Source organism: Aotus nancymaae, unplaced genomic scaffold, assembly GCF_030222135.1.
Source record: "Aotus nancymaae isolate 86718 unplaced genomic scaffold, 86718_ANA_hifiasm-v0.15.2.pri h1tg000075l, whole genome shotgun sequence".
Taxonomy (NCBI): domain Eukaryota; kingdom Metazoa; phylum Chordata; class Mammalia; order Primates; family Aotidae; genus Aotus; species Aotus nancymaae.
This window is the reverse complement of record NW_026988490.1, coordinates 3,492,007-3,519,938: the sequence shown is the minus strand read 5'-3', so window position 1 is coordinate 3,519,938 and position 27,932 is coordinate 3,492,007. Positions and strand designations below refer to the sequence as shown.

Sequence of the window (27,932 nt, the reverse complement as noted above, 5' to 3'; positions counted from 1 at the left end):
TCTTTTGAAGTTTACAGATTTTATGTTCTTCAGCTGACATTTCATGGATAGACTGTCATTGGAAACTTTTACTGCCATCTTGGTATAGGTATTGATACTAATTGGAAAGTGGGTGTGTCTACTAAAAGGTGACTTTGAATTATTTTTACCAAACAATTTGAAGCCCACTCAGTTTTACAAACATTGCCACTTTCTGTGGCAGGCACCCATTCATCACTCAGCAGGCTGGACTCCCTAAGGGTTCTCTCTGTGTGGTGAGGTCACCTGTACTTGTGCTGTAGACACGCCAAGACCGTGAGTGTGCACTGTGCTTTGGGGCCACATTGGGAGGTGGGATTCGGTCCACCTGGGGCACTCTCATGTGGACTCCTGCTTGCTCAGTTGCAAAGGTGTCCAGCATGCACTGTAGTTGGAGGGAACAGATGGAAGGCAAGGTATGTAGGTATGAGTGCTGGAGCCTTCAGTGTGAGCTGTCGGTGTGGGCGATGAGGATGGGAGCCTCTACAGGAAGACCCTGAAATTCTTTTATGGTTACTAGGGTATTCTTTTATGCTATAGGAAGCTGGGAGGGGGGAATATCAAAACTATGATGATGGAAGGATTTTTCTGAGGTAAAACTGGATTTTCCATACCACTTGGCCTAGTGGTTGGGAGATAGTCTTCATCCTACTCGAGAGCTGGTGAAGGGCAGGCAAGGAGGGAAGGAGGGAGAAGGCAGTGAGAGGTACATCAGATGGACTCTTAAGGGTTCTCTCTCTCAAGGGTGGGCAGTTTGTATTTTAAGCAGGTGGGCCTGCTGTGTTCCAACACAGATGTCTTCACAAAGCAGGCCTTGGGCCACATTCTGTGTGGGGGCTAGAGTTTGTTGGGTCCTGGTACTATATACATTATTTGTGTGTTTGCTTCTTTATCAAGTGGGTTTGGAAGTGGGATTTTTAAGTGAGACTTACCAGTTCCTTTCCCCATTAGTTTTATTTTAAAGCATTTTAATATCTTGATGACTAAGAGTTTTGTGTGCTCATACCGTATTTATTATTTTCTTTTCTTTTTTTTTTTTTTGAGATGGAGTCTCGCTCTGCCACCAGGCTGGAGTGCAGTGGCACGATCTCAGCTCACTGCGACCTGCGCCTCCTGGGTTCAAAGCGATTCTCCTGCCTTAGCCTCCCGAGTAGCTGGGACTACAGGCATGTACCACCATGGCCAGCTAATTTTTTTGGATTTTAGTAGAGATAGGGTTTCACCATGTTGGCCAGGATGATCTCAGTTCCTGACTTTGTGATCGGCCTACCTCGGCCTCCCAAAGTGTTAGGATTGCAGGCGTGAGCCACTGCGCCTGGACCTATTATTTTCTTTTTTTCTTTTTTTTGGGGGGGCATGGAGTCTCACTCTATCACCAGGCGGGAGTGTATTGGCATGATCTCGGCTTACTGCAATCACTACCTCCTGGGTTCAAGGGATTTTCCTTCCTCAGCATCCCTAGTAGCTGGGATTACAGGTGCACACCTCTACAGCCAGCTAATTTTTATACTTTTAATAGAGACGGGGTTTCACCGTGTTAGCCAGGGTGGTCTTGATCTCTTGACCTTGTGATCCACCCACCTCAGCCTCTCAAAATGCTGGGATTACAGGCATGAGCCACCACGCCCGGCTTGGCCCTAATATTTTGTAAGCTTCTGAGATAAGTTGCAGAGTAATAAGTTTATTTTTACTGTGTGTCATTGAATGGTACTTGAATTTCATTTGCCTTCTTGTTTATATTCCCCTCCATTAGTAAAAGAAAGCAGCTACAGTTATTAGATACAGAAATTGTTTACTTTGAGAGTATTTAAATTCATGTTGATAAAAGTCTTTTTTGTTGCTGATGTTAACTTATGGTAAGTTCCTAGGATAGAATTGTTTCCCTTACTGTAGTATAGTTTTTCAGCTGAATTATTTTATATGTTGACATTTCTGAGAAATACCCTTTCTGTTGCTCATGTTAAATTTACCAGCAAGGAAAAATACAATATTTTGCTAAGTGTTTAAATAGAAAAAAAAGTTTTTAATATTTACATCACGTAACTCTGAGTGAACAATGGTTTTTTTCTTAGGAAACCTTCCTCTGTGAAAAATATACTGTGCATTGTTATATCTGGGGTGGGAGAATATTATTTAATAGTTAATTAAAAACACCTTGTTTCTTTCTGAAGGAAAATATGAATGAGGAGGAGAAAAAGAACAGATCCTTTTCATATCCTAGCATTATGGTATTTGTAGGCTGTTGGTCCTATCAAATTGTAGCTGACAGAATACAGGAGTTTTAATAGCATACCCAAAGCAAATGAATTGTCCTTAATTAATTAAAGTAACAGATTATCCTCAATAATTTAATATTATAAGCTTTCTGACCTGAATGGCCTAGTGGAAATATCTTTCTTGCAACAGAAGTCGAAGGCTTGAAGCTGCATATGCATCCTCTTTCCTTGTAGGGAAGAAAGTGATTGATGTGGCTGCAGGCTCCACCCACTGCCTGGCTCTGACTGAGGACAGCGAGGTCCACAGCTGGGGGAGCAACGACCAGTGCCAGCACTTTGACACCTTGCGTGTGACCAAGCCAGAACCTGCAGCGTTGCCGGGACTGGACACCAAACACATAGTGGGAATTGCCTGTGGGCCTGCCCAGGTACTGAACGTAGAGTTTGTAGCATTCGGTTTCCCGTTGTTCGTGACCAGCGTGTAGAAATACCGCTGATTTTTGTGTGTTGTTTTTATGTCCTGCAGTTGTGCTAAACTCACTTATTGTGAGCTTCATTGCAGTTTCTTAGGTTTTCTTCATGGACAGTTATACTATTTGTATAGAGGGGCAGTTTCATTTCTTCCTTTCCAACCTGCTTGCCTTTTACGTCTTTTCCCAGCCTGACTGCCCTGGCCAGGACTTCCAGTATGAAGCTGAATAGGAAAGGTGCCAGTGGGCACCCTGCCTTACTCCTGGCTGTAGAGAAAGCAATTCAGTCTTTCACCATCAACAGTGATGTTAACTGCGGTTGTTTATGTAGATGCCTGATTATCAGATTAAGGCAGTTTCTTTCTTTCTTTCTATTTTTTTTGTTTTAAATGGAGTCTTGCTCTGTCACCCAGGCTGGAGTGCAGTGGTGCCATCTTTGGCTGACTGCAACTTCTGCCTCCTGGGATCAAAATATTCTCTTGCCTCAGCCCCCAAGTAGCTGGGATTACAGGCAGGTGCTACTATGTCTGGCTAATTTTTGTATTTTTTGTAGAGACGGGGTTTGACCATGTTGGTCAGGCTGGTCTTGAACTCCTGACATGATCTACCCATCTTGGCCTCCCGGAATGCTGAGATTACAGGCGTGAGACACTGCGCCTGGCCTAAGGCAATTTCGTTAACTCCCCTTTTTAGAAGATTTTTTAAAAGTCCTGAATGGATGTTAAAATTTTTAAATGCTTCTGATCTTCTCAAATGAAATGGTCATGCAGTTTTTCTTCTTTAGTGCGTTAGTATGGTGTGTTATGTTGATGATTTTTACTTTTTTCTTAAAAAAAAATTTTGTTTCTTTTTTAGAGATGGAGTTTCACTGTGTTGGCCAGGCTGGTCTTGAACTCCTGAGCTCAAGTGATTTGCCTGCCTTGGCCTCCCAAATTGCTGGGATTACAGACATGAGACAGTGAACCCTGCCTGATTTTTAAATACTGACCAAACCTTGTGTCACTGGGATAAGCATCACTTGGCCAGAATTTACTACTCTATTTCATTGTTTTTGTTTTCTTTTCTTTTTCTTTTCTTTCTTTCTTTTTTTTTTTTTGAGACAGGATCTTTGACACACAGGTTGGAGTGCTTTGGTGCAATCTCAGCTCTCTGCAACCTTTATCTCCTGGGTTCAAGCAATTCTCCTGTCTCAGCCTCCTGAGTAGCTGGGATTACAGGCGTGTGCTGCCACACCTGGCTAAGTTTTGTATTTTTTTTTTTTTTTCAGTAGAGATGGGATTTTACCATGTTGGCCAGGGCGGTCTTGAACTCCTGACCTCAAGTGATCCACTAGCTTGGCCTCCCAAAGTGCTGGGATTACAGGCGTGAGCCACCGCGCCCGGCTCTGTTCTATTTCTATGTTGCTGGATTTGACTTGCTGACATGTTGAGGGTTTTTCTGTTGCTGCTCATCAGGGATGTTGGTTTGTGATTTTCTTTCTTTGTATTATACTATCTTATTTGACTTTCTGTCAGGGGAAGGCTGGCCTTATACAAAGTATTGGCATGTGTTCCCTCCTTTTCCATTTTCTGTAAGGGATTGTGTAGAATCAGTGTTATTTCTTCTTTAAATGTTTTTGAATCCATGTGAGCCTGGAGATTTCTTTCTCAAAAGATTTTACGCCAGGCGGGGTGGTTCACACCTGTCATCCCAGCACTTTGGGAGGCTGAGGCAGGCATCTCCTGAGGTCAGGAGTTTGAGACCAGCCTGGCTAATATGGCTATATTTTCTACCAAAAATACAAAAAATTAATTCAGTGTAGTGGCGCATGCCTGTAATCCCAGCTACTTCGGAGGCTGAGGCAGGAGAATCTCTTGAACCCGGGAGGCCGAGGTTGCAGTGAGCCAGGTTTGTGCCATTGTAGTCCAGCGTGGGCAACAAGAGCAAAACTCCATCTCAAAAAAAAAAAAGGTTTTACAAATTCAATTTGTTTAACAGATATAGAACTATTCAGGTTACCTACTGTTTTTAGGGAGATTTTCCTGGTTTGTGTAACTCAGACATTGCTTTATTTCATCTAAGTTGTCTGATTTTTGTGTGTCACATTTTCCTTTGTATTCTCTTACTAACCTTCCGAAGTCTGTGGGGTCTGCAGTGATGTCCCTTCATTCATTCCTGATATTGATAATTTGTATCTTTTCTGTTTTTTTCTTTGTCAGTTTTGCTAGAGTTTTTCAATTTTGTTGATCTTTTCAGTGAACAATCTTTTATTAGTTTTACTAATTTTTCCCTTGGTTTCTTGCTTTCAAGGTCATTGATTTCTGCTTTTATTTTGCCATTTGTCCCTTTGGCTTGTTTTGCGTTTACTTTACTCTTCTAGTTTCTTACAGTGGAAGCTTAGATTGCTGATTTAGACCTGTCTTTTTGTGTAATATATAATCATTTGATGCTATAAATTTTCCTCTAAGCAGTACTTTAATTACACCCACAAATTTTGGTATGTTTTCATTTATGTTCAAAATATTTTCTGATTTCTCTTGAGAATTGTTGTTTGACCCATAGATTATTATTATTTTTTTGAGATGGACTTTCACTCTTGTTTCCCAGGCTGGAGTGCAATGGTGTGATCTTGGCTCACTGCAACCTCTGTCTCCCGGGTTTAAGTGATTCTTCAGCCTAAGCCTCTAGAGTAGCTGGGATTACAGGCACCCACCACCACACCCGGCTAATTTTTTTGTATTTTCAGTAGAGATGGGGTTTCTCCATGTTGGCCATGCTGGTCTCAAACTCCTGACCTCAGGTGATCCCCCTGCCTCGGTCTCCCAAAGTGCTGGGATTACAAACATGAGCCACTGAGCCCTGCCTGACCCATGGATTATTATGTATGTTGTTTAATTTTGAAGTGTTTGCAGATTGTTCTGTTAATGATTTCTAGTCTAATACCATTGTGGTTGGAGAACAAACTGTATATGATTTCATTGTTTAAAAATTTGTTAAGGCCGGGTGTGGTGGCTCACGCCTGTAATCCCAGCACTTTGGGAGGCCGAGGCGGGTGGATCACGAGGTCAAGAGATCGAGACCATCCTGGTCAACACGGTGAAACCCCGTCTCTACTAATACAAAAAATTAGCTGGGCATGGTGGCGCGTGCCTGTAATCCCAGCTACTCAGGAGGCTGAGGCAGGAGAATTGCCTGAACCCGGGAGGCGGAGGTTGCGGTGAGCCGAGATCCCGCCATTGCACTCCAGCCTGGGTAACGAGTGAAACTCCGTCTCAAAAAAAAAAAAAAAAAAAAAAATTTGTTAAGATTTGTTTTATGTCTAAGGATGTGTTCTATCTTAGTGAACATTCTGTATGTGCCCAAAAAATACATGTATTTTGCTGTTGTTGGGTGAAGTGTTCTATAAATTAGATCTAGTTTATTGATGGTGTTCTACAGTTCTTCTAGATCCTTGCTGATTACTTGTTCCCTCATACTTGTACTATGAAGGGTAGTGTGTATATTATATGCATATAACAATTCATTGTCTAATTAGAGTTACTATTATACCACTTCAAGTGGATGGAGATCCTCACTGCCATTCGTTAATGTGCATTAATCATTTTGAGAGTGAAAAGACTTTAAGAAATGTTTTTACTTTTCTAGGTATGACCAAATGAGATGGGGCTAGTGGGTGGGAAAATTGGAAGGTGATAGTGTGTGAGCTAGACCACCGTGAATGCCTTTGGAGTGGGCAGTTGGAGGGATGATAGGTAATAATATAAGGCAGCTCCATCGCACATGCTTGTGACTCCTTTGGAAGATTCATTTTAGATCTTGTGTTTCCTGTTAGAGCTTTGCTTGGTCATCGTGTTCTGAGTGGTCCATTGGCCTCCGTGTCCCTTTTGTGGTGGACATTTGCTCAATGACTTTTGAGCAGCTGGATCTCCTGCTGCGGCAAGTAAGTGAGGGAATGGATGGCTCCGTGGACTGGCCCCCACCCCAGGAGAAAGAGTGCATGGCCGTGGCAACACTGAATCTTCTGCGACTTCAGGTATTCATGGTTTCTCTTCTTTTTGCTCCCTTTATAAGTGCCTTCGGGATTTGGAAGAAGGCTTACGTGTTTTGAAGGGTATGGGTTTTAGCCTGTTCGGTGAAGTATTGTAAAGTAAGTTTATAATACGCTAATAATGTGCGTGAGGCTTAAAAAACTTGATCTGACTCCTTTATATTTGTCCTGGAAGGCAGTCTTGGCATGCAGGAAGAGTGTATATGGTGCTGTAATCAGTTTGCTGGCATTCTTACTGTTTTACTGTTGTTGTGTGTGGATAAATGACTGGGTGAGATCACAGGTGATCGAGAGAGACAGTGCTCAGCTGAGAGAGCAGTGCTGGCCGGCCTCTCCTCTGTGCTGTGAAAACCCTGCTCCAGGAGTGTCCAGTCTTTTGGTTTCCCTGGGCCACACCGGAAGAAGAATTGTCTTAGGCTGCACATAAAATACACTAACGGTAGCTGATGAGCTTTAAAAAATTGCAAAAAAAAAAAAAAAAATCTCATAATGTTTTAAGAAAGCTTACTTTGGGCTGCGTTCAAAGCCCTCCTGGGCCATGGGCTGTCCTCAGGCTGTGGGTTGGACAAGCTTGATCTACTCAGTAAGCTTGGCTCCCTACAGCATTACCTTCCTTTCCTCACCGTGAAGGTTATAGCTAGGGTCAAAATAAAAGCCACAAAAGTCTTCTCCCTTGTAAAACTAAAGCTGAAATCTTCGATCATCATATTTTCTTTGTCTTTGTAATAAAACCCTGTAACTTAATAACAAGAACCAAGTTTTCCTCTTCATAGTAATTTTCCCTTTTATTACACAATGATTTCTGTGTAACAACCCATCATGTCCCTTTTCCAGCCCTTCCCCTTTGTGCCCTGGCTTGTGGGATACACACAGCTGAATGTAGTATTTAGTTGCGGTAATGCAATGAGCGAAGGTTTGGAAGACGCTTCTCCTCCTCAGTGTCCTTTGTAGCACTCGTTTACCACCATACCTGTGGCGTCATGGCATTTGCGTGGCTGTGCCCCAGGTGTTTGCTGCCCCTTCTGGTTTGCAGTGATGTTTCTCTTCTGGTTAGTGCCGTGGAGCATGGCCTTGTGTGTGTCTTAGGCTGTCGAGGTGTCCCAGAGGATGGTTTTACATTTGCCTCTCTGGGGTTCTGTGGGTTTCACAGACTCTAGGTGAATTTTGATGTTCATTTCCTGACCTGTCATACCTACACCTACATGGGTGGTATGCTTTTGATTTCACTTGTACTCACTGGGCAGGGCTGGCTCTCTGATTTCTGTAGGGTCTCTTGCTATCCAAAGCCTGGGACAGGCAGTGTGTTGCCTCCTGGCTATGGCTGGCTGACAGGCAGGTGATTCTGAGTGGTTCCCAGCCATCTGCAGGAAGCTCGGGTTCAGTGGGTCCTTGTGTGCATTCCCATGTGGGAGGTAGTTCTGAAGGCCAACGGCTTGGCTTTGCTTTCAGAGCCCAGGACTCTTGACTCCTGCTGTGTGTGCCCATGTGAGTTTTGGTTTTGTGCTTGAAGAGTTTCCTTGTGTACTCTTAGCTCTGCAATCTAATTTTTAGCAGCTTTTTTTTTTTTTTGAGACAGGGTCTCACTTTGTCACACAGGCTGGAAGGCTAGAATGCAGTGGTGCAGTCTTGGCTCACTGCAGCCTTGACCTACCAGGTTCAAGTCTTGCCTCAGCCTCCCAAGTAGCTGGGACTACAGGTGTGTACCATCACGCCGGCTGATTTTTTATAGAGATGGGTTTCACCATGTTGGCCAGGCTGGTCTTGAACACCTGAGCTCAAGTGATCGTCCCACCTCGACCTCCCAAAGTGCTGGTATTACAGCACTGTGGCAACTTTTCTGGTGACGTTGTAGCCGTTATTTCTGTGTTTGGTGCAGATTGTTGGGGCAGGGGTGGGGGTTGTTGTTGCTAGTTATTTAGCTCTTCTGCTGATCTTGAGCTTTTCTGTATACATGTTTATAGTGGAGTTAAAAGAGTTCCTCTTAGAAAATACTTCAACTGTTGTGGGTAAGAGTTTTTTTAGTCCAGTTTTTAAAAATACATAAACTGAGAAGTTATTTTGTCTATTTAAATAATAGTTCAAATTGAGTTTTACTCAGTGTTTATAAGACTTTGAAATTCATTCCTTTTTAGGGGTTCTAAGTGAAAATTGTTTTTCTCCTTTCAGTTGCATGCTGCCATTAGTCACCAGGTTGACCCGGAATTCCTTGGTTTAGGTCTGGGCAGCGTCCTCCTGAACAGCCTGAAGCAGACGGTGGTGACCCTAGCCAGCAGCGCGGGTGTGCTGGGCACTGTGCAGTCAGCTGCCCAGGCCGTGCTGCAGAGTGGCTGGTCTGTGCTGCTGCCCACCGCGGAGGAGCGGGCCCGGGCACTCTCTGCTCTCCTGCCCTGTGCAGGTGGGACTGGGGAAGGAACAGCAGAGGTTGTGGGTCAGGATGCTGGGAGGAGATGCTGTTTCACTCAGATTGGCACACACACTTTGTCTATTTCAGTTTCAGGCAATGACGTGAACATAAGTCCAGGTCGTCGATTCATGATTGATCTTCTGGTGGGCAGCTTGATGGCTGATGGAGGGTTGGAGTCAGCCTTACATGCAGCCATTACTGCAGAGATCCAGGTATGGCCTTAGAGGCACACCTGACCTGGTGGTGAGCTGAGATCAGAAATGCCACACACACACGTGGAGGATAACTGAAAATAGTAAAACACCAAACTTTTAGTCACATCCAAGTACTGTTTTTAATTAACTTATTTTATGTACGAATTTTAAAAAGTATCGAGATATTTAATTGTGATAAAATGTTGCATGTTGTTTGTTTCAGTGAATTTAACAGGTAACCTGTTCATCATGTAGATCATTTCTGTCACCCAGAAAGATCCCTGTGCCCCTTGGTACTTGCAGCCAGGATACTCCCCTTCCCTCAGATGAGATTTATTTTGCCTGCTCTGAATGTTGCACAAACATAACTGTATAGTATATACTCTTTCCTGTTTTGCCTCAGAGAATGATTTTCAGATTCACTCACACTTACAAAGCAGATGGATGCTGTGTGTGTGGGGCAGATCACATTGGGTGTGTGTGAGAGCCAGTAGCAGGGTTCAAGATTTTAGGGACTTCCCAGAAGGAGGCTGGAGACGATCAGCTGAGGCATCCTGGGCCTTGGATCTGTAAAAAGAAAGCACTGTTTAGAAACTGCAAAACTGAGTTGGGGTTTCCAACAGGGCAGGTGGAGGCCTGTGGGTAGGTGTGTGCATTAGCACACAGAGGCTGGGATAACTTGGCACTGGGATCAGGGCTGAGCCAGCCTGGGTGCCTTCACACCTGCTCATGAGATCACTTGTAACCAACTTCTGTTTATGAATTACAGGATATTGAAGCCAAAAAGGAAGCACAGAAGGAAAAAGAAATTGATGAACAGGAAGCGAATGCCTCAACATTTCATAGAAGCAGGACTCCATTGGATAAAGACCTTATTAATACGGGGATCTATGAGTCTTCTGGCAAACAGTGTTTGCCTCTGGTTCAGCTCATACAACAGCTTCTTAGGTAAATTGTTTGGTTTAGATGTATTATATTTTATTTATTTACTTTTTTCTTTTTTTTTTTTTTTTTTTTTTTTTTTTTTTTTTTATTTTTTTTTTGAGACGGAGTTTCGCTCTTGTTGCCCAGGCTGGAGTGCAATGGCGCGATCTCGGCTCATCGCAACCTCCGCCTCCTGGGTTCAGGCAATTCTCCTGCCTCAGCCTCCTGAGTAGCTGGGATTACAGGCACGCGCCACCATGCCCAGCTAATTTTTTTTTGTATTTTTAGTAGAGACGGGGTTTCACCATGTTGACCAGGATGGTCTCGATCTCTTGACCTCGTGATCCACCCGCCTCGGCCTCCCTAAGTGCTGGGATTACAGGCGTGAGCCACCGCGCCCGGCTACTTTTTTCTTTTTTTTTGAGATGGAGTTTTGCTCTTGTTGCCCAGGCCGGAGTGCAATGGCACAGTCTTGGCTCACTGCAGCCTCCGCCTCCCAGATTGAACCGATTCTCCTGCCTCAGCCTCCGAGTAGCTGGGATTACAGGCTTGCGCCACCACACCTGGCTAATTTTTTATTTTTAGTAGAGACAGGGTTTCTCCTTGTTGGTCAGGCTGGTCTCAAACTCCCGACCCCATGTGATCTGACCACTTCAGCTTCCCAAAGTTCTGGGATTACAGGCGTGAGCCACCATGCCCAGCCGATTTATTTACTTATTATTATTATTATTATTATTATTATTTGAGATAGAGTCTTGCTCTGTCACCAGGCCGGAATTGTAGTGACATGATCTTGGCTCACTGTAGCCTCCGCCTACTGGGTTCAAGCAATTCTCTTGCCTCAGCCTCCGGAGTAGCTGGGTCTGCAGGCATCCGCAGCCATGCCTGGCTGATTTTTGTATTTTTAGTAGAGACAAGGTTTTACCATATTGGCTTGCTGGTCTCGAACTCCTGACCTCAGCGTGATCCACCTGCCTTGGCCTCTCAAAGTGTTGGCATTACAGGCATTAGCCACTGTGTCCGGCCTGTATTGTATTTTAATTCATAATTATTGGTTTTCATATTAAGATAGTGAAATCTAGCACAAGGATCTCAAAAATTTGTTTGGTTATTGAAGAAATAGTGTAGATTTTAGGATAAAGAACAGACCCTTTTAAATATAGGTGAGAGGAGAGGTTGGAGGGTATGATGATATTCAAAAGATTTTCACTGAAGAGAAATTGGGGTGTGCAGCAAACATGTACAAAGATTCTTATTAATAAGCAGGTGGATACAAATAAAAATCCTCCTGGTAAGGTTATTTTTAAAACTGGTTGTATCATTGCCATACTTTATGTATTACAGAGTTATACATACTACTTTGTAAGATAACTTTTCTTTTCAAAACTAAAGCCAATGTGAAAGAATTGTGAGCATTGTTTTAGAAGGCCAGACTCAGCCTGTGAACAGAGGCTCACGTTGGCAGAGGCCAAACGGTCAGACAGTGTTGTCTAAAAATGATCATTACAGAAAAGCAAAAAAGCAAGGTGATTCATGAACGAGATTTATTAGAAAAGGAAACGTATTTGTACCTCTGTTTAATAAAAATCTTGCTTTTTGTAAACGCAGGTTCCTGGTTTTAGTTTCTGCACATGGAGAAAGCAGAGCCCTGGCACGTTGGCTCGGGCAGCCTAGCACAGAGCAGGGGGCCCTGGGCAGTGGCTGCGGCTCTCAGCTGGACTGTTCATGGGGGCGTGGTGGGCCTGCAGCGTGGGCTGGGCCTGTGGCATGGGGTGGGCCTGCTGTCCACAGCCAGAAAAACCAACTTAGTGGACACACAGTAAGATTTTGAAACAGGAAGTTTTCGAGCTAGTTTCTATCATAGATTTTAGTAAATGCTGTTTTGAAAAATATTTTCCTGGCCGGGCGCGGTGGCTCAAGCCTGTAATCCCAGCACTTTGGGAGGCCGAGGCGGGTGGATCACGAGGTCAAGAGATCGAGACCATCCTGGTCAACATGGTGAAACCCCGTCTCTACTAATACAAAAAATTAGCTGGGCACGGTGGCGCGTGCCTGTAATCCCAGCTACTCAGGAGGCTGAGGCAGGAGAATTGCCTGAACCCAGGAGGTGGAGATTGCGGTGAGCCGAGATCGCGCCATTGCGCTCCAGCCTGGGTATCAAGAGCGAAACTCCGTCTCAAAAAAAAAAAAAAAAAAAAAAGAAAAATATTTTCCTGATGTTTGTTTTTGTTTTTGTAATCTAATGATGCATATTTCACACATTCTGGTCTTAAACAAATGGAAATAAAAACTCAGCTTACTATAGTTGGTGTTAATGGAAGGAGCTTGGGATTTGTTCTCAGAAAATTTTCTTTGCAATGGCTCATTCACACAAGTGAACTTCCAACGCACTAACTATGGGAGTAAGAATAAAAGCTGTGTACTTTTGCAGAGTTAATTAAGAATCGAATGAGAAAATGAATGTTCAAAACTTTGTCATTAAAATGTAAAGTTATATGCAACGTTTTAAAGTGAGTATCTTCCAGAGGTGCTTTACTAAGTTCTTGAATGCCTCTCCCTTTTTTGAGGAGGCTGTGTCATGGGCTGAAGGTGTCTTTGGCAGTGGGTGAGTGCAGGGTTCTTGTTGTGGGTCCCTTGTTCTCATGAGGGCAGTGCCCATTTTCCTTGTCTCCTGATGGCTGAGAGAGACTGGCCTGTTTCACCTGCAGCTGTGCTGTTTCAGCTGCACCTGTGCTGGCCAGTCTGGCTAGCACTCACACAGTTTACTGATCAGCACTTAAAGTGTGTTCAGCATAGCTGAGACACTGAATATTTTATCTGTTTAATTTTTATTAATTAAAATGCAGATTTAAAAACTTGATTTCATTATTAGAAAGCATTTATGTTTGGAATAACTTGGCTATGTGAGTCTACTTCGTCAACTGTGTATTTTATGAGTCTAAGTGCAGATCAGCTGTTTTCACTGCAAATTGTCCAAATTGAAATGTGCTACATGTGTAAGCTACCCTGATGGCTTTTGAGGATGTAATGTGAAATGACCTGTGTAAAAATATCTTAGTAATTTTTTCTTATATTGATTTCATGTTGAAATGGTAATATTTACAATCTGTTGGGATAAGTATGATACATTATAAAATTATTTTTATTTTTTTATTCTTTGAGATTGCAGTGGCACAGTCTTGGCTCACTGCAACCTCTGCCTCCCAGGTTCAAGTGATTCTCCTGCCTCAGCCTCCTGAGCAGCTGGGACTACAGGTGCACTCCACCATGCCTGACTGATTTTTGTATTTTTCTAGAGATGGAGTTTCACCATATTGGCCAGGCTGGTCTTGAACTCCTGACCTCAAGTAATCTACCCGCCTTGGCCTCCAAAAGTGTTGGGATTACAGGCGTGAGCCACTGTGCCCAGCCATTATTAAAATGATTTTTTTTTTTAAATTTTATTTATTTAAACAAAGAAAAAGATGGGGTTTCGCTGTGATGGCCAGGCTGGTCTTGAACTCCTGACTTCAGGTGATCCACCCACTTTGGCCTCCCAAAGTGCTAGGATTACAGGCATGAGCCACCACGCCCGGCCAGTTAAAATTAATTTTATGTGGGGTTTTGTTTTTTTTTTTGAGACGGAGTTTCGCTCTTGTTACCCAGGCTGGAGTGCAATGGCGTGATCTCGGCTCACCGCAACCTCCGCCTCCTCGATTCAGGCAATTCTCCTGCCTCAGCCTCCTGAGTAGCTGGGATTACAGGCACACGCCACCGTGCCCAGCTAATTTTTTGTATTTTTAGTAGAGATGGGGTTTCACCATGATGACCAGGATGGTCTCGATCTCTTGACCTCGTGATCCACCCGCCTCGGCCTCCCAAAGTGCTGGGATTACAGGCGTGAGGGTTTTTTTTTTTTTTTTAACTTAATTTGACTGAGAGTGTGTGTGTGTGTGTGTGTGTGTGTGTGTGTGTGTGTATTTTTTTTTTTTTCTCCTCCTCCTCTGAGATGGAGTCTCACTGTTGCCCAGACTCGAGTGCAGTGGCACAATCTCAGCTCACTGCAACCTCTGCCTCCTGGGTTCAAATGATTCTCCTGCCTCAGCCGCCTGAGTATCTGGGACTATAGGTACGTGCCACCATGCCCAGCTAATTTTTGTATTTTTAAATGGGATTTCACCATGCTGGCCAGGGTGGTCTTGAACTCCCAACCTCAGATGATCTGCCTGCATTGGCCTCCCAAAGTGCTGGGATTACAGGCTGAGCCACCATACCTAGCCACATTTATTAATAAATTATTGATAAATTAGTAAATGAAGAACGTTTTGAATTGCACCTGTGGCTCCATTGGTGTCCTGGGCAGGTGGCTCTGTGCTGTCCACACAGATTGTCTCCTGTGTCTTCCATCTTCACTGCGTGTGACTTTTTGGTTCCTGTGGCATGTGGGGTCCTGTATGGCACATTGGTTCTACAGCAGATTCATAATAAGGGTGTACCTACTAAAAAAGAACAAAGTAAAAAGAGTAGAAACAATCATAGAAATCAGTGTCACCTCACAAAGATTTTGGAAGGTAGGAAAAGAAAAATGCATTCCCAGCTTTTCAGTAGCCAGTAGTTCAGGCTGTGTTCGTAAGCGTAGAGAGTATGTCCCTCTCCTTGCATGGATAGATGCCATTTTCTTACCGTGAGTGTTGGTGATGGAAGGACTCTTGATGTGTTGATGTGGCAGATGCAGTTGTTGAACACTAGTCTAAAGACTGTAAGAGATTTCTGGAGACATTTCATGTCCTTTTTTCCTTGGAAAACGTGGGTTGAAGAAATTGCTGCTTGCTAAAAATAAGCCGCCAAACAGATTTCAGAGTAACTCTTCAGTTGCATACTGGCAAGGAGCCATGGAATACCATTTACATTTGAAGATGAAGCGCTGTGAAGTTTGATTATGGCTCTGAATTTTATCTTAAAGAAATAAATTAAAAATTTCATTGTATTTTATTACTATCTTTTCCTCCTTCAGGTGTAGCATACATGGCAGATTCTAGACCTGTTTCTTGTGTTGCAGTGTTATTATCCAGGCAGGTTTTCAGGGAGTGAAGTTGGAAGGTGATGTCGAATGGTGGTGGTGAGCCCAGTGAGGGTGCATCCTTGCCGTGTGTGTGTGATGAGGGCCTGTGGGATTCCCAAACCCTGGCTCCTCTGTCTCCTGCTCCTGTCCTTCACACCTCTGGTAGTTGTCTGGTGTGAGCCACAGGGGCAAGTGGGATTGGCACACCTGCTATCAGACTAGGAACCTGAGTTAAAGCATGTCCTGTCCTTGGTGTTGTGCAGAGAGCTACCTGTGCTCCCGGCTCAACGGGGCAGGTGGGGTGGGGTGGATCTGGAGCCAGGCCCTGCTTTGGCTCTCCTCCCCTCCAGGTTCCCGTGTCCTGTGTGATCTGCTTTCACACTGACATAAGAGTTCCCTTCCTGAAACACACACAAGGTGTTACTTTCCTTTCATAACCTCGGTGGCTTAGCATCGCAGACTCTAGTCCCACAGCCTGACGCTCCATTCCCTGCAGTGTCTCTCTCTTTGCTTCCTTGTCTTGTTCTCCCCTCGTTTCTTCCTGTTCTACTCAGGAACCACAAACATGCACTGCTCTCCTAACTGTACCTTCTGGGAATGTGTGTTTCTTCTCTTTTCTTCCCTCTACCAATAGCTCATGGCTCAAATCACATCATACTGTTGGAACTGGAGCCTCTTCTGCTTTCTTTGCTGCCATGCTCTCTGGGCAACTGCTTTGGTCTACCTTCCCCTACTCCTTGAGCCCTGGGCACCTGCTGTATGGCCCACTGCAGTGCTGCTTGTGAGTAGGTGCCCAAGGTGGACTTGTAAGGCAGATGCGGCAATGCAGGCGAGTCTTGTCTTTAAGAGTAGTATCACATTTCTATTTGAAATGCAGCTTTGGAAAAAAAAATAATGACACATATTTTTTCCTTCTAGAGGGTCAGATACTTCTGTATTAGCCTTGTCAATGTTTTAAATTTTGTTTTCTTAATGTTTATATTCCTTAGACATCAGGAATATAGAAGTGTTCCTTTTGAAGCAAGATCCTCTGCAGTTTGGACCCCTGCAGGCAGCTCCATAGGAGCACATGAGTGAAGCAGGAGGGCATCATTATCTCTTTTGAGTCTTCCGTGCTCTTCTGCTGCGTTTTGGCTGAGGTTGTGCTTATTGCAGAAACATTGGATACATATTTGGGGAGGGAAGCCAGCTGCAGGTCATCTTCATGTGTGGTCTGTGTTTGTGATGTTAGTTTGTCACGATTTACCCCATCCCTTTTCCTTTTTAATAGAAATGACTTGTTTAATTTTGTAATCCTCTCTTTTCCTGTATAGAAACATTGCTTCTCAGACTGTAGCCAGATTGAAAGATGTTGCCCGTCGGATTTCATCATGTCTGGACTTTGAGCAGCACAGTCGTGAAAGATCTGCTTCGTTGGATTTATTATTGCGTTTTCAACGTTTGCTTATTAGTAAACTTTATCCAGGAGAAAGTCTTGGTCAGACCTCAGATATTTCTAGTAAGTTGCTTAAAATGTGAACAATGTGTTGTGTGTACTTTGGGCTTGTTAATTTAGGCTTTTTGGCGTGTCTATCCTGTATGCCCAGATGTGTAGTTGTTATACTCCTAAATACACAATGTGGCGGCTTCATTTTGCATCCACTTTTTTGGGTTGGACCTTTCTATATTAGCCTCATTAATATTTTTAATTTTGTTGTCTTAATATTTAAATTCTTTAGACATCAGTAATAGCATCCTGTATGTTCAGTTTATTCTTACAGAAGATTTGTCAGATTTGTTCCAAGTACTATGGAACGGTCGAGACTGGCATGATGTAGGAAGTAAACGGTGACAGCCTATTCATTTCACGTGGGGGAGCCAGCTGGGTGGAGTGGGAAGAATTGTTGGAGGAAGTCTGGGCTTCAGTTACAGCTCTGCTTAATAGTTCAGACATTAGACTAAGTCTAATGGGGCCAAAGATTTCTCACCTGCAGCCTTGGGATACCCGAGGTAGCCTGTGAGGATCGGAATAGAATGGAGTGTAAGTGCTCAGTGCTGTGCACTGTCAAGGGAATGGTGCCCTTGCTCGAGCACCCAGGGCAGCGGCTAGCCCTCCATCATGAAGCTGTGTCTGTCGAGGATGGAAAGGTCTGTTGCTTGTGTTAGTATTTTTGTAGCTGTTATCTTTCCAAAGTAACTTAATTACTTCCTGAAGAGTTAGGCTCTTGTCAGGAATGGAAACTTTCAAGTTTCAGTAGGTGAGTTGATAGTTTGAAACAGAAGGTGACTGTCTCAAAGACAAAGTCATAAGGACTGAAAAGCTATTAAGAGCCATGTAGGAGGCTGGGTGCGTTGGCTAACGCCTGTATTCCCGGCACTTTGGGAGGCCGAGGTGGGCGGATCACAAGGTTAGGAGTTCAAGACTAGCCTGGCCAACATAGTGAAACCCCGTCTCTACTAAAAATTCAGAAAATTAGCAGAGAGTGCCTAACTTTGTTTCTTGGGGATAGTTTATAAGCTTCTAGGAAACAAACACTTGTATACTGGATATAAAGTTTTAAAAATTTAGAGCTGAGTGTGGTGGTACACACATGTAGTTCTAACTACTCAGGAGGCTGAGGCAGGAGGATCACTTGAGCCCAGGAATTTGAGTCCAATCTGGGCAACATAGTGAGAACCCCATCTCTTAAAAAAATATATTTGAATTAAATTATGACTTTGTATTTATACACCCAAAATTTCTAGGTAATCTGTAGTGCAGGGTATAAAACTTGACATAAAAACAGTGTCCTTCCAGTTGCATGATATAGAAAGAGCCAAGGACTAAGGATTAACAGGCTTCTGTTTGAGAAAATTATGATAAGTATATAGATGTGTAGATGAGAGTAGAATCATGGAGCAGTTAGTTTGTTTACAGAGAAAATTTTTAATAGCGAAAATGAGAATTTCTCAATCCTTCTTCAAGATCCAGAGCTGATGGGCGTCGGTTCCTTGCTGAAGAAGTACACGGCCCTTCTGTGCACGCACATTGGAGATATACTGCCTGTGGCGGCCAGCGTTGCATCTACCAGCTGGCGGCACTTTGCAGAGGTGGCTTGCATTGTGGAAGGGGACTTTACCGGTACCTTTTGTTTCCTGCTTGTGGACGTGTGTATTTTAGGAGATAGATGAAAACTATAAAGTGTCTTCTTTCCTGATCAGCCTGCCTGCATTTGCTTTCTGAATTTTCTGGTCCTTCTGCCCTTTCACCGTTGTTGTTGTTGTTTTTTTTTTTTTTTGGAGTTACAGTTCTGTTGTTAACCAGCTGGCATGGGACTCATATCACTTTAAATATAATTGGTAATTTAGATTTATACTTCCATTATTGACACTTCAATAGTGAGGTCAAAGGTAATTGTCTAATTTTATTTTAATAGCATAATAAAAATTAGGTACCTGATTAAGGATCTTAAAAATTCTGATATTACCTGGTATGTTTTAAAGTTAATTTTTTGAAGTTAGAGCATTTTTTTCAAGTGTTTTTTCTGATGATAAACATCAATAAGCAGTTAGTTTTCTGAATAGAAGACTGTTTAGTTCATAGTTCTGTTATTGAAATGCAGTGTTTTGGAAAATATTTTTGTAATTTAAAGGATTCTGTTTGATAGCAATACCTGTCTCTTTCAACATAAAATATAAAATAATCCTGTAGAAATTTGCTAAAGGGCAAACATTTCTTATTTTGTGACTTAGCAGAATTTAAACACAGAACAAGTTTACAAATAGCTGTTATAGGTTAAGTACTTATTTAAATCTTATTATTTCTTAAATGTAGGTGTTCTCCTTCCAGAACTAGTAGTTTCTGTAGTGCTTCTGCTCAGTAAAAACGCTGGTGTCATGCAAGAGGCTGGAGCTGTGCCTCTGCTGGGCGGCCTGTTGGAGCATCTGGATCGGTTCAACCACCTGGCGCCAGGAAAGGAACGGGATGATCATGAAGAGTTAGCCTGGCCTGGCATAATGGGTATGGTGTCTTAGAGGACTTTTGCTGAGGAAAGTTTTATTGTTCTTGTCTAACCTATTCTTGCCTCTTAATTTGAAAGAATACTTTACAAAGGAAGACCAATTATTTGCCATTTCCACTGATGGTAGCGCAGGTGAAAAATGAAGATAATCCAAATCAGAAGAAATCTGGGTCAGATACCTATGACTCATATATATAATTTCCTTTTTGGGGACCATGTCTTGCTCTTTTGTCCAGGCTGAAGTGCAGTGTCATCTCAGCTCACTGAGCTCACTGCAACCTCCGCCTCCTGGGCTCAAGTGATTCTCCTACCTCAGCCTGCCGAGTAGCTGGGACCATAGGCGTGTACCACAACACCCAGCTAATTTTTGTATTTTTAGTAGAGATGGGGTTTCACCATGTTGGCCAGGATGGTTTTGAACTCCTGACCTCAGGTGATCCACCTGCCTCAACCGCCCAAAGTGCTGGCATTACAGACATGAGTCACTGCGCCAGTCTATCTTTGGGTTATATTTAAGGAAGATTTTTCCATTAGTAATCCGTGTTGAGTACCGAAATGAAATTTTACAAAGTCTTGGTGCCTCCAGAAGCTGCTGCTGAGGTGGTTATCTGTGGTCCAGCTCAGGAGGCAGAGATTGATATGGGAAGACTCTCCAGAGTCCTCTGGTTGTTTGATGTTAGTGGGATGCAGAATTCCTGGAGTCAACCTGAGCACTTCCTTGCAGGCATTGCCTGTAGTGCATCCCAAATTGGAATGAAACTTGTCTTCTCAGTGTTTTGAGCTTTGGGTTTTTGGGTCTAAGTCACCATGCTCTCTATGGTTCTAGCTTCCTGGACCCAGAATCAGTCCAGATCCTGGTTAGACTTTGATCTATATGAAATCTCAAGCTGGGTGGGCTTTTTCTTCTCGTGTTTTAGACCATTGTCTTTCTAACATGGGAGCTTAAAACAAGAGGTACAGTTGTCCTGAGGAAAACAGCCGCAGGACATTGAACATGGTTTTTTATTTTTAAAACAGTTACTACTTTCAGCACCCCTTTTGTTCAGGAGAGAGCTTACACAGTCGTGTTACTTTGTCTCTCTACTAACGTATCATATGGTTGAGGGGCGTTAACTTGATCAGATAACAGCTTACTCACTGTAAAGCCTTTTTAAGTTGTGATATGTAACACATACACAAAAGCACCCAGTACATATCTGTAATTGATCACGGAGAAAACCGTGTCACAGCCATTCAAGCCTTAGCCTGGATCGTGGAAGACCCTCCCAAAGACTCATTTCTCTGAAAAGTGTGTGGTTTTCAGACTGTGTGGTTGTCACCATCTTACTTCTGATCATCTTATACCAAGTGCTTGTTCCTGCCCAACATAATTTTAATTTTGTCTGTTCTTGGACTTCATGTAAGTGGTATGTACCTTTTGGTTTCTGAGGTTCATCCCATTATTAGGTTCTTTGATTTTTATTCCATATATAGTATACTTTTGTTTGAATATACAACAACCTGTTCATTCTACTTGTTGATGGACATGTAAGTTGTTTTCAGACTTAGGTTATAGTAAATATGTTACCTTTCTTTTTGAGTCAGGGGTCTTGCCCTGTCATTCAGGCTGGAGGGCAATGGCGCGATCATGGCTCACTGCAGCCTTGACCTCCCAGCTCAAGCAGATCCTTTCACCCAGGTGGGACTACAGGTGTGTGCCACCATGCCTGGATACATTTCAAATTTTTTTGTAGAGTGAAGATCTCCCTCTTTTACCGAGGCTGGTCTCAAACTCCTAGGCTCAAGTGATCCTCTTACTTTGGCCCCCCAAAGAGCTGACATTAGAGGCATGAGCCAGCACTCCTGCCAGTATGTTAACATTCTCACATTTGTTTCTTTAATCATTCTTTCTCTCTGTTTCTTGGTGGGATTGTTGGTTTGTAGAGGATGCTTTAATACAGAATGCCTGTTTTCCACGGTGATTATGCTGTTACTCATCTCCACTGCAAAGTGAGAATTCTCGGTGTTCCACTTCTGTGCACTCCCTGTTTCAGCCATTCTGGTGGGTGTACACTGGTATCTCATTGTGGTTTCAATTGCATTTTCTAGATTATTAGTGAGGTTTGATACCGTTTCATATGTGCATTAATCAGTTGGATATTCTTTTTTGTGAAGTGCCAATTGAAGTTTTGTACCGACTTTTCTATCTGGTTACCTTTTTTTCTTTGTCATTGTATGTTTGGGATATGAACTTCTGGCTCTCTTTGTCGTAGAGCTTTTTCTCTCACTCAGGCCTGTGTAGTCACTTAAAAGTGTTTTCTGATGAACAGAAGTTAGTGAAATCCAGTTTGTTTCTACTTTAATGGTTATTCATTTTGTTCCTTAAGAAATCTTTTTCTTACCCAGATTTTCTTTTATACTTTAAAGTTCTATTGCATTAACTTTCATGTTAAGAGCTATAGTACACTTGGACTTGATTTTTGTGCATGTCATGAGATAGGGGTCACATGTCATTTTTTTCCCATAGGCATTTTGTCCGTACTGTCTTTGTGCCAGCTCCTTTGGGTGAAAAGACTATCCATGGTCACTATTCTGGGGTGCCACCTTTGTCTGAACCAAGTGATTGTCTGTACTCGTGTCTGTTCTGATCTTGCAGCTTCTCCCTCAGTGACTTACTGCACTTGCTGGCACCTATAGTGTGTTGTGGAGTAGAAATGGTGCCAGTGTGCTTCCTGGCCTTTTTCTTAGTAGCAGAGAAAAAAGCTTTCCAGATTTCACACACGAAGTATGATGTTTGTTTTAGGAGTCTCTTTGTAAGTATTTCTGAATCTTAAGGATGTTTTCTTCTGTCTCTGCTCTGTGATGCAGTTTTAACTATGATTGGCTGTTAAACTTTGTCAAATGCTTTTCCTGCATTACTTGATCATAGAATTTTTATGTTTTTCTGTTAATGTGTGAATTACTGAGTCTTCAAATGTTGACACAGTCCTCCATTTCTGGAATTAAACTGCTTTGATCATAATATTGGTTATATGGATAGATATTTCTGGTCTTGGTTTGCTATTTTTTAAAGACAGTTTTGCATTTGTGTTTGTAATTTTTCTGGATTTTGCATGCCGTTTTCCTTGTGTTGTTTTTTTTGGTGACCTACGATTTTCTTTTCTTGTAATGCCCTGTAAATTACTGGTATTGATGACCACCACCCCTTTACTAACAGAGCAGCTGTAAATCAGGAAGACGGTAATGCCCACGCAGCCCTGCTAGTTTCCATCTCTCCACCGGAGAATGTTAGCGAGCTGAGGGAGATACTAGCTGATGGATCCATTGGCAGGAAAACGTAATAGACATTCAGGTTTTCGTAACCAAGGTTCTGCTGGTCTCATAGAGTGAGTAGGAGAGTGTTTCTTCCTATTCTTTTCTTGGAAGGGTGTGTATAAAATTGGTAAAATTTGCCATGTAAGCTCTCTGCAGGCCCCACCCAGGCGGCTGCCCGTGACCTGCCTGGGCGGCGGGAATGGAAAGCCGGAGGGGGCAAGATGAGTTCAATTTGCCATGGGGCTTTTGGTTAAAACCCAGGAGAAGCCACCACAAGAACTGGTCAATGAATGGTCACTGAAGATAAGAAAGGAAATGAGAGCTGTTCACAGGCAAATAAGGGATATCCAAAGAGGAGAAGAAAAAGTGAAACGATCTGTGAAAGATGCAGTCAAGAAGGGCCAGAAGGATGTCTGTGTAGTTCTGGCCAGGGAGATGATCAGGTCAGGGAAGGCCATGAGCAAGCTGTATGCATCCAAAGCGCCCATGAACTTGGTGCTCATGGGGATGAGGAACCAGCTCGTGGTCTTGCGAGTGGCTGGTTCCTTGCAGAAGAGCACAGAAGTGATGAGGGCTGTGCAAAGTCTTGTGAAGATTCCAGAAATTCAGGCCACCATGAGGGAGCTGTCCAAAGAAATGATGAAGGCTGGGATCATAGAGGAGATGTTAGAGGACACTTTCGAAAGCATGGATGATCAGGAAGAAATGGAGGAAGAAGCAGAAATGGAAATTGACAAAATTCTATTTGAAATTACAGCAGGGGCCTTGGGCAAAGCACCCAGTAAAGTGACTGATGCCCTTCCAGAGCCAGAACCTTCAGGAGCGATGGTCGCCTCAGAGGACGAGGAGGAGGAAGAAGCTCTGGAGGCCATGCAGTTCCGGCTGACCACACTCCACAGCTAGGGGCAGCCTACCCACTGGGTGTGCACACACTCTTCTGAAGAGCTGCCATTTTATGTATTTCTTGCGTTACACCTCTGTTTGAGGACTACCATTTTGGAGAAGGTTCTGTTTGTCTCTTTTCACTCTCTGCCCAGGTTTTGGGATCGCAAAGCGGTTGTTCTTATAAAGGTTGTGTAAATAAATGCATCACTTTTAGGAGTATAGACAGAAATATGTTATTGTGGGGCAGGGAAAGAAATCCATCTTCTCATAAAGCACTTCTGAAAATACAGGTGATTGCCTGACTGTTGAAGACTCTACTTTTGTCTATAAAACACTATATAAATGAATTTTAATGAATTTTTGCTTTAGCACTTGGCCCCTCACAAAGAAAAAATTGCCATGTAAGTGTACCGTTTAGTGGCATTAAGTACATTTACATTGTTTCACAGCCATCACCACCGCTCATCTCTAGAACTTTTCGTTTCTCGCAGCTGAGACTCTGTACCCATTAAACACCGATTTCCCCAGCACCTGGCAGCTACCATTCTACTTTGTCTCTGTGAATTTGACTAATCCAGGTCCCTCACATACGTGGCACCATACAGTATTTATCCTTTATGGATGGGCTTATTTCACTCAGCATGTCTTCAAGTTTCATCTGTGTTGTAGAAGGTGTCTGAATTTCCTTACATTTTTTTTCTTTTCTTTTCTTTTTTTTTAATTATACTTTAAGTTCTGGGGTAAATGTGTAGATCGTGCAGGCTTGTTACATGGGTATACATGTGCCATGGTGGTTTGCTGCATCCATTAGCCCGTCATCTACATTAGGTATTTCTCCTAATGCTATCCCTCCCCAGTCCCTCTACCTCCTGTTTCTCCTCCCCTAGCACCCCCAACCCCCAGGCCCCGGTGTGATGTCTCCCTCCCTGTGTCCATGTGTTCTCATTGTTCAGCACCCACCTATGAGTGAGAACATGCGGTGTTTGGTTTTCGGTTTTCTGTTCTGTTGTCAGTTTGCTAAGAATGATGGTTTCCAGTTTTATCCATGTCCCTGCAAAGGACATGAACTCATTCTTTTTTGTGGCTGCATAGTTGAATTTTCTTACACTTTAAGGTGAAATCATATTCTATTATATGAATATATCACAGTTTGCTATCCATCCATCAGTTGATGACACTTGGGTTGTTTTCAGCTTTTGGCTATTGTGAGTAACACTGCTATGAATGTGGGTGTGTATATTATCCATTTGCATCCCTGCTTTTACTTCTATTGGGTATAGAGCTAGAGGTAGAATTGATAGATGATATGGTAATTTTATATTTAATTTTTTTGAGGAGCTGCCATACTGTTTTTCAGAGTGGCTATACCATCTTAATGTTCCCATTGATAGTGTGCAGGAGTTCCAGTTTCTCTGCATCCTCACCAACACTTGTTTATTTTCTGTTTTTTTTTTTTGATAGTAGCCATAACGGGGTGTGAAGCGGTATTTCCTTGTGGTTTTGGTTTGCATGTCGCTAATGATTGGTGATACCAAGCATCTTTTCATGTGCTTATTGACCATTTGCATACCTTTTTGGGAGAAATGTCTATTCAAGTCTTTTGCCCAGGTTTGAATGAGGTTTTTGTCATGTTGGGCTTTGGGAGTTCATTACATGTTCTGGATATATATGTTTGGCAATCTGTTTTGCATTCTTTGGGTTGCCGTTTCACTCTTGATAGCCTCCTTCGATGCACAGAAGTCTGTGATTTTGATGGAATCCAACTTACCTGTTTTTTCGTTTTGTTGCCTGTGCTGCTTTTGCTGTCCTATTCAAGACATTGTCACCAATTTCAGTGCCATGAAGGTTTTCCCCTGTGTTTTCTTCTAAGAATATTTTATAGTTTTAGCACTTATTTTTAGGTGTCCGATCCATTTCGAGTCAGTTTTTGTGTGTGGCCTAAGGTAAGGGTCTACCTCCATTCTTTCACATGTGCTTGTCTGGATTTCCCAGTACCGAGCATTGAAAAGGCTCTTCCATTGAGTGGTCTTGGCTCCCTTGTCAAAAATCATACAACCAAATACGTGAGGGGTTGTTTTTGGGGTCTCCATTCTGTTCCATTGCTCTTTGTGTTCGTCTGTGCCAGTGCCATACTCTTCTTTATTATTTCTTTTTTCTTTCTTAGGGTTTAACATGGTATTTTTCTTGCCTTTTGAGAAATGAATATTTATTAGCACAGTGATGTTTTTGTAATCTGTTTATTATGATAATTTTCGAACATAAATACAAGTAGAAAAATAGTAAAATGAATCTAGTTTGAACAGGTGAATATATTCCCCTCCCATACTTCTCTTTCTTGTTGGTTGATGGGATTATTTTAAAGCATAACTCTTTTATTAAAACATTTTAAGGCATTTTACCTCTTAATGATAAGAACTTAAAAAAAAACCCACAAGGCCAGGCCAGGTGGCTCACACCTGTAATTCCAGCACTTTGGGAGGCCGAGGAGGGTGAATCATGAGGTCAGGAGTTCAAGACCAACCTGGCCAACATGGTGAAACCCCGTCTCTACTAAAAATATAAAAATTAGCTGGGCATGGTGGTGTGTGCCTGTAGTTCCAGCTGCTCGGGAGGCTGAGGCAGGAGAATCACTTGAACCTGTGAGGTGGAGGTTGCAGTGAGCCGAGATTGCGCCACTGCATGTTAGCCTGGACGACAGAGCAAGACTCTGTCTCAAAACAAAACAAAAAAACCAACCACAATATCATTATCCTGTCTATAAGATTAACAGTGATTCCTTAATCTAACATGCAGTCCGCGTTACATTTTCCGAAGGACTATCTCAAAAATGCCTTTTTTAGGTGGTAATTTTGAATGAGGACCTGAGCGAGTTCTGTGTGTTGGCATTGGTTGACATATGCTTCTAGGCTCTTTCCTCTAACAACATGGCTCCAGGCCCTCCTCTCCCTGTCTCTGATCATACTGTTTTCTTTTTCAAAGAAGCAGATTGGTTATTTTGGGGAACTTCGCATTTTCTGAATGTGGTTGATTGCATTCTCTTACTCTAGTCCAACATGTTCTTCTATTAGTTACATTTCTCTAGTCTGCCGGTTAGATCTAGAGGTCTAGTTGGATTTGAATTCGGTCTTGTTGGGTCCGCGTTATGTCTGAAGTCATGCTGCATGCATTCTCTTGGCTCAGGAGGCCTGTCATGCTCAGCGGCTCCCCGCTTTAGTTCTGTGAAGATAGACCGGGGAATTCACGTGTTACATGTCCTCTATAAAATCCCCGACCAACCTTTCCCTCAGCTGTCTGGTGAGCAGGAGGTACAGTTTGTTCAGGTAGGACATGATCTAAGCTTGACTTACTGAACTGCCACCTCCTTTTAACTATTTTTCATAATACTGAGTTGATATTTTAGCACTTCCAAAGGTGACCACTACTCGGGTTTTCTTTCTTTTTTTTTTGAGTATTTTTATGAACTAATAGACTTTTATTGGTTTGGTGTTTTTTATTTTCTTTTTTAGCTCCCCCCCAATATATGCATTTAAAGGTGTAAATACCCTCAAGCATACATTTAGCTGTATGTCACCAATTTTGATTTGCAATATTTTTATTATCATTAATTTCAACACATTTTCTAATTTTCATAGTCATTTTTTTCTTGGAATTTTGGGTTACTTTTAAGTATATTTTCTAATTTTCAATATGTGGATGAATATTTTTATTTATTTGGGATAAATTTTTAAAAATGTATTTCTAATTTAACTGCATTGTAGTCTTCATACATGCTCTGTAACTTTATTTATTTGAAATTGATTGAGATTTGCTCTGTGGCCTGGCATGGCCATATTTGATATTCATGCTGCCTGGATGCTTTTTAAAGCATTCTGTATTTAATAGAATTTGTGTTTGTGGTGTTAGTTACAGAGCTAGGAATGTATTTCTCCCATTGTGATTGTGGATTTGTTTATTTTTGCTTGTAGTTCTTTCACACGGTTTGTTCTTTTCATTTTACCTATTGATTGATCGATGGACTGATTCTGCTTTCTGTATATACAGAGTCATTTTTTACAGGTCAGAACTGTAGAAATAATGAGGAAGTAACACTTATACGCAAAGCTGATTTGGAGAACCATAATAAAGATGGAGGCTTCTGGACTGTGATTGATGGGAAAGTGTATGATATAAAGGACTTCCAGACTCAGTCGTTAACAGGAAACAGTATTCTTGGTAAGGTTACCCTTCTTATTTAATGATTAGAAGTTACAGCATGTGTCATTTTAAGCAGAGTATTTGGCTTAATTTTGTGCTAGGCCCCACATATTTTAATGTATCTGTAACTTTGGTGTTTATCTTATAAACAAATTCAGCACATTTGAAGAATTTCCTATCATTATGCATTTTTTGTTTTAATGCTGGGAACTCATTTCAAATTCCGAGTTAACCCAGGCAACTCTGGGAGACAGTGGGAGGTCATTATATTCTGGTAACCCTCAC

At 42.5% G+C, this 27,932-nt stretch overlaps 2 protein-coding genes across 5 annotated transcripts in view; both read left to right on the top strand.

The window, feature by feature from the left end:
* HERC2 (HECT and RLD domain containing E3 ubiquitin protein ligase 2) overlaps window positions 1-27,932 on the top strand; it is a 205,901-nt gene that overhangs the window by 59,414 nt on the left and 118,555 nt on the right. For 3 of the 4 annotated variants that reach the window (XR_010339213.1, XM_064367822.1, XM_064367823.1), the window contains exons 16-24: window positions 2,469-2,662; window positions 6,516-6,716; window positions 8,898-9,126; window positions 9,223-9,347; window positions 10,099-10,277; window positions 16,608-16,792; window positions 18,239-18,394; window positions 19,088-19,273; window positions 27,495-27,665. Coding sequence is in view for 3 of the 4 variants with exons in the window: in XM_064367822.1 (XP_064223892.1) it covers window positions 2,469-2,662; window positions 6,516-6,716; window positions 8,898-9,126; window positions 9,223-9,347; window positions 10,099-10,277; window positions 16,608-16,792; window positions 18,239-18,394; window positions 19,088-19,273; window positions 27,495-27,665 (1,626 nt within the window). In the remaining variant the exon portion in view is untranslated. The remainder of the gene's footprint in view (window positions 1-2,468; window positions 2,663-6,515; window positions 6,717-8,897; window positions 9,127-9,222; window positions 9,348-10,098; window positions 10,278-16,607; window positions 16,793-18,238; window positions 18,395-19,087; window positions 19,274-27,494; window positions 27,666-27,932) is intronic. The other variant, XM_064367824.1, reaches the window with a different exon arrangement.
* Window positions 19,288-27,473, top strand: LOC105722680 (charged multivesicular body protein 3-like). Its single transcript, XM_064367825.1, has one exon. The coding sequence runs from the start codon at window positions 22,806-22,808 to the stop codon at window positions 23,469-23,471; it is 666 nt and encodes a 221-aa protein (XP_064223895.1). The 5' UTR covers window positions 19,288-22,805; the 3' UTR covers window positions 23,472-27,473.

Bases quoted from the DNA above. Each gene is read 5' to 3' on its own strand.
- LOC105722680 (XM_064367825.1), top strand. From the start codon at position 22,806: ATGGGGCTTTTGGTTAAAACCCAGGAGAAGCCACCACAAGAACTGGTC.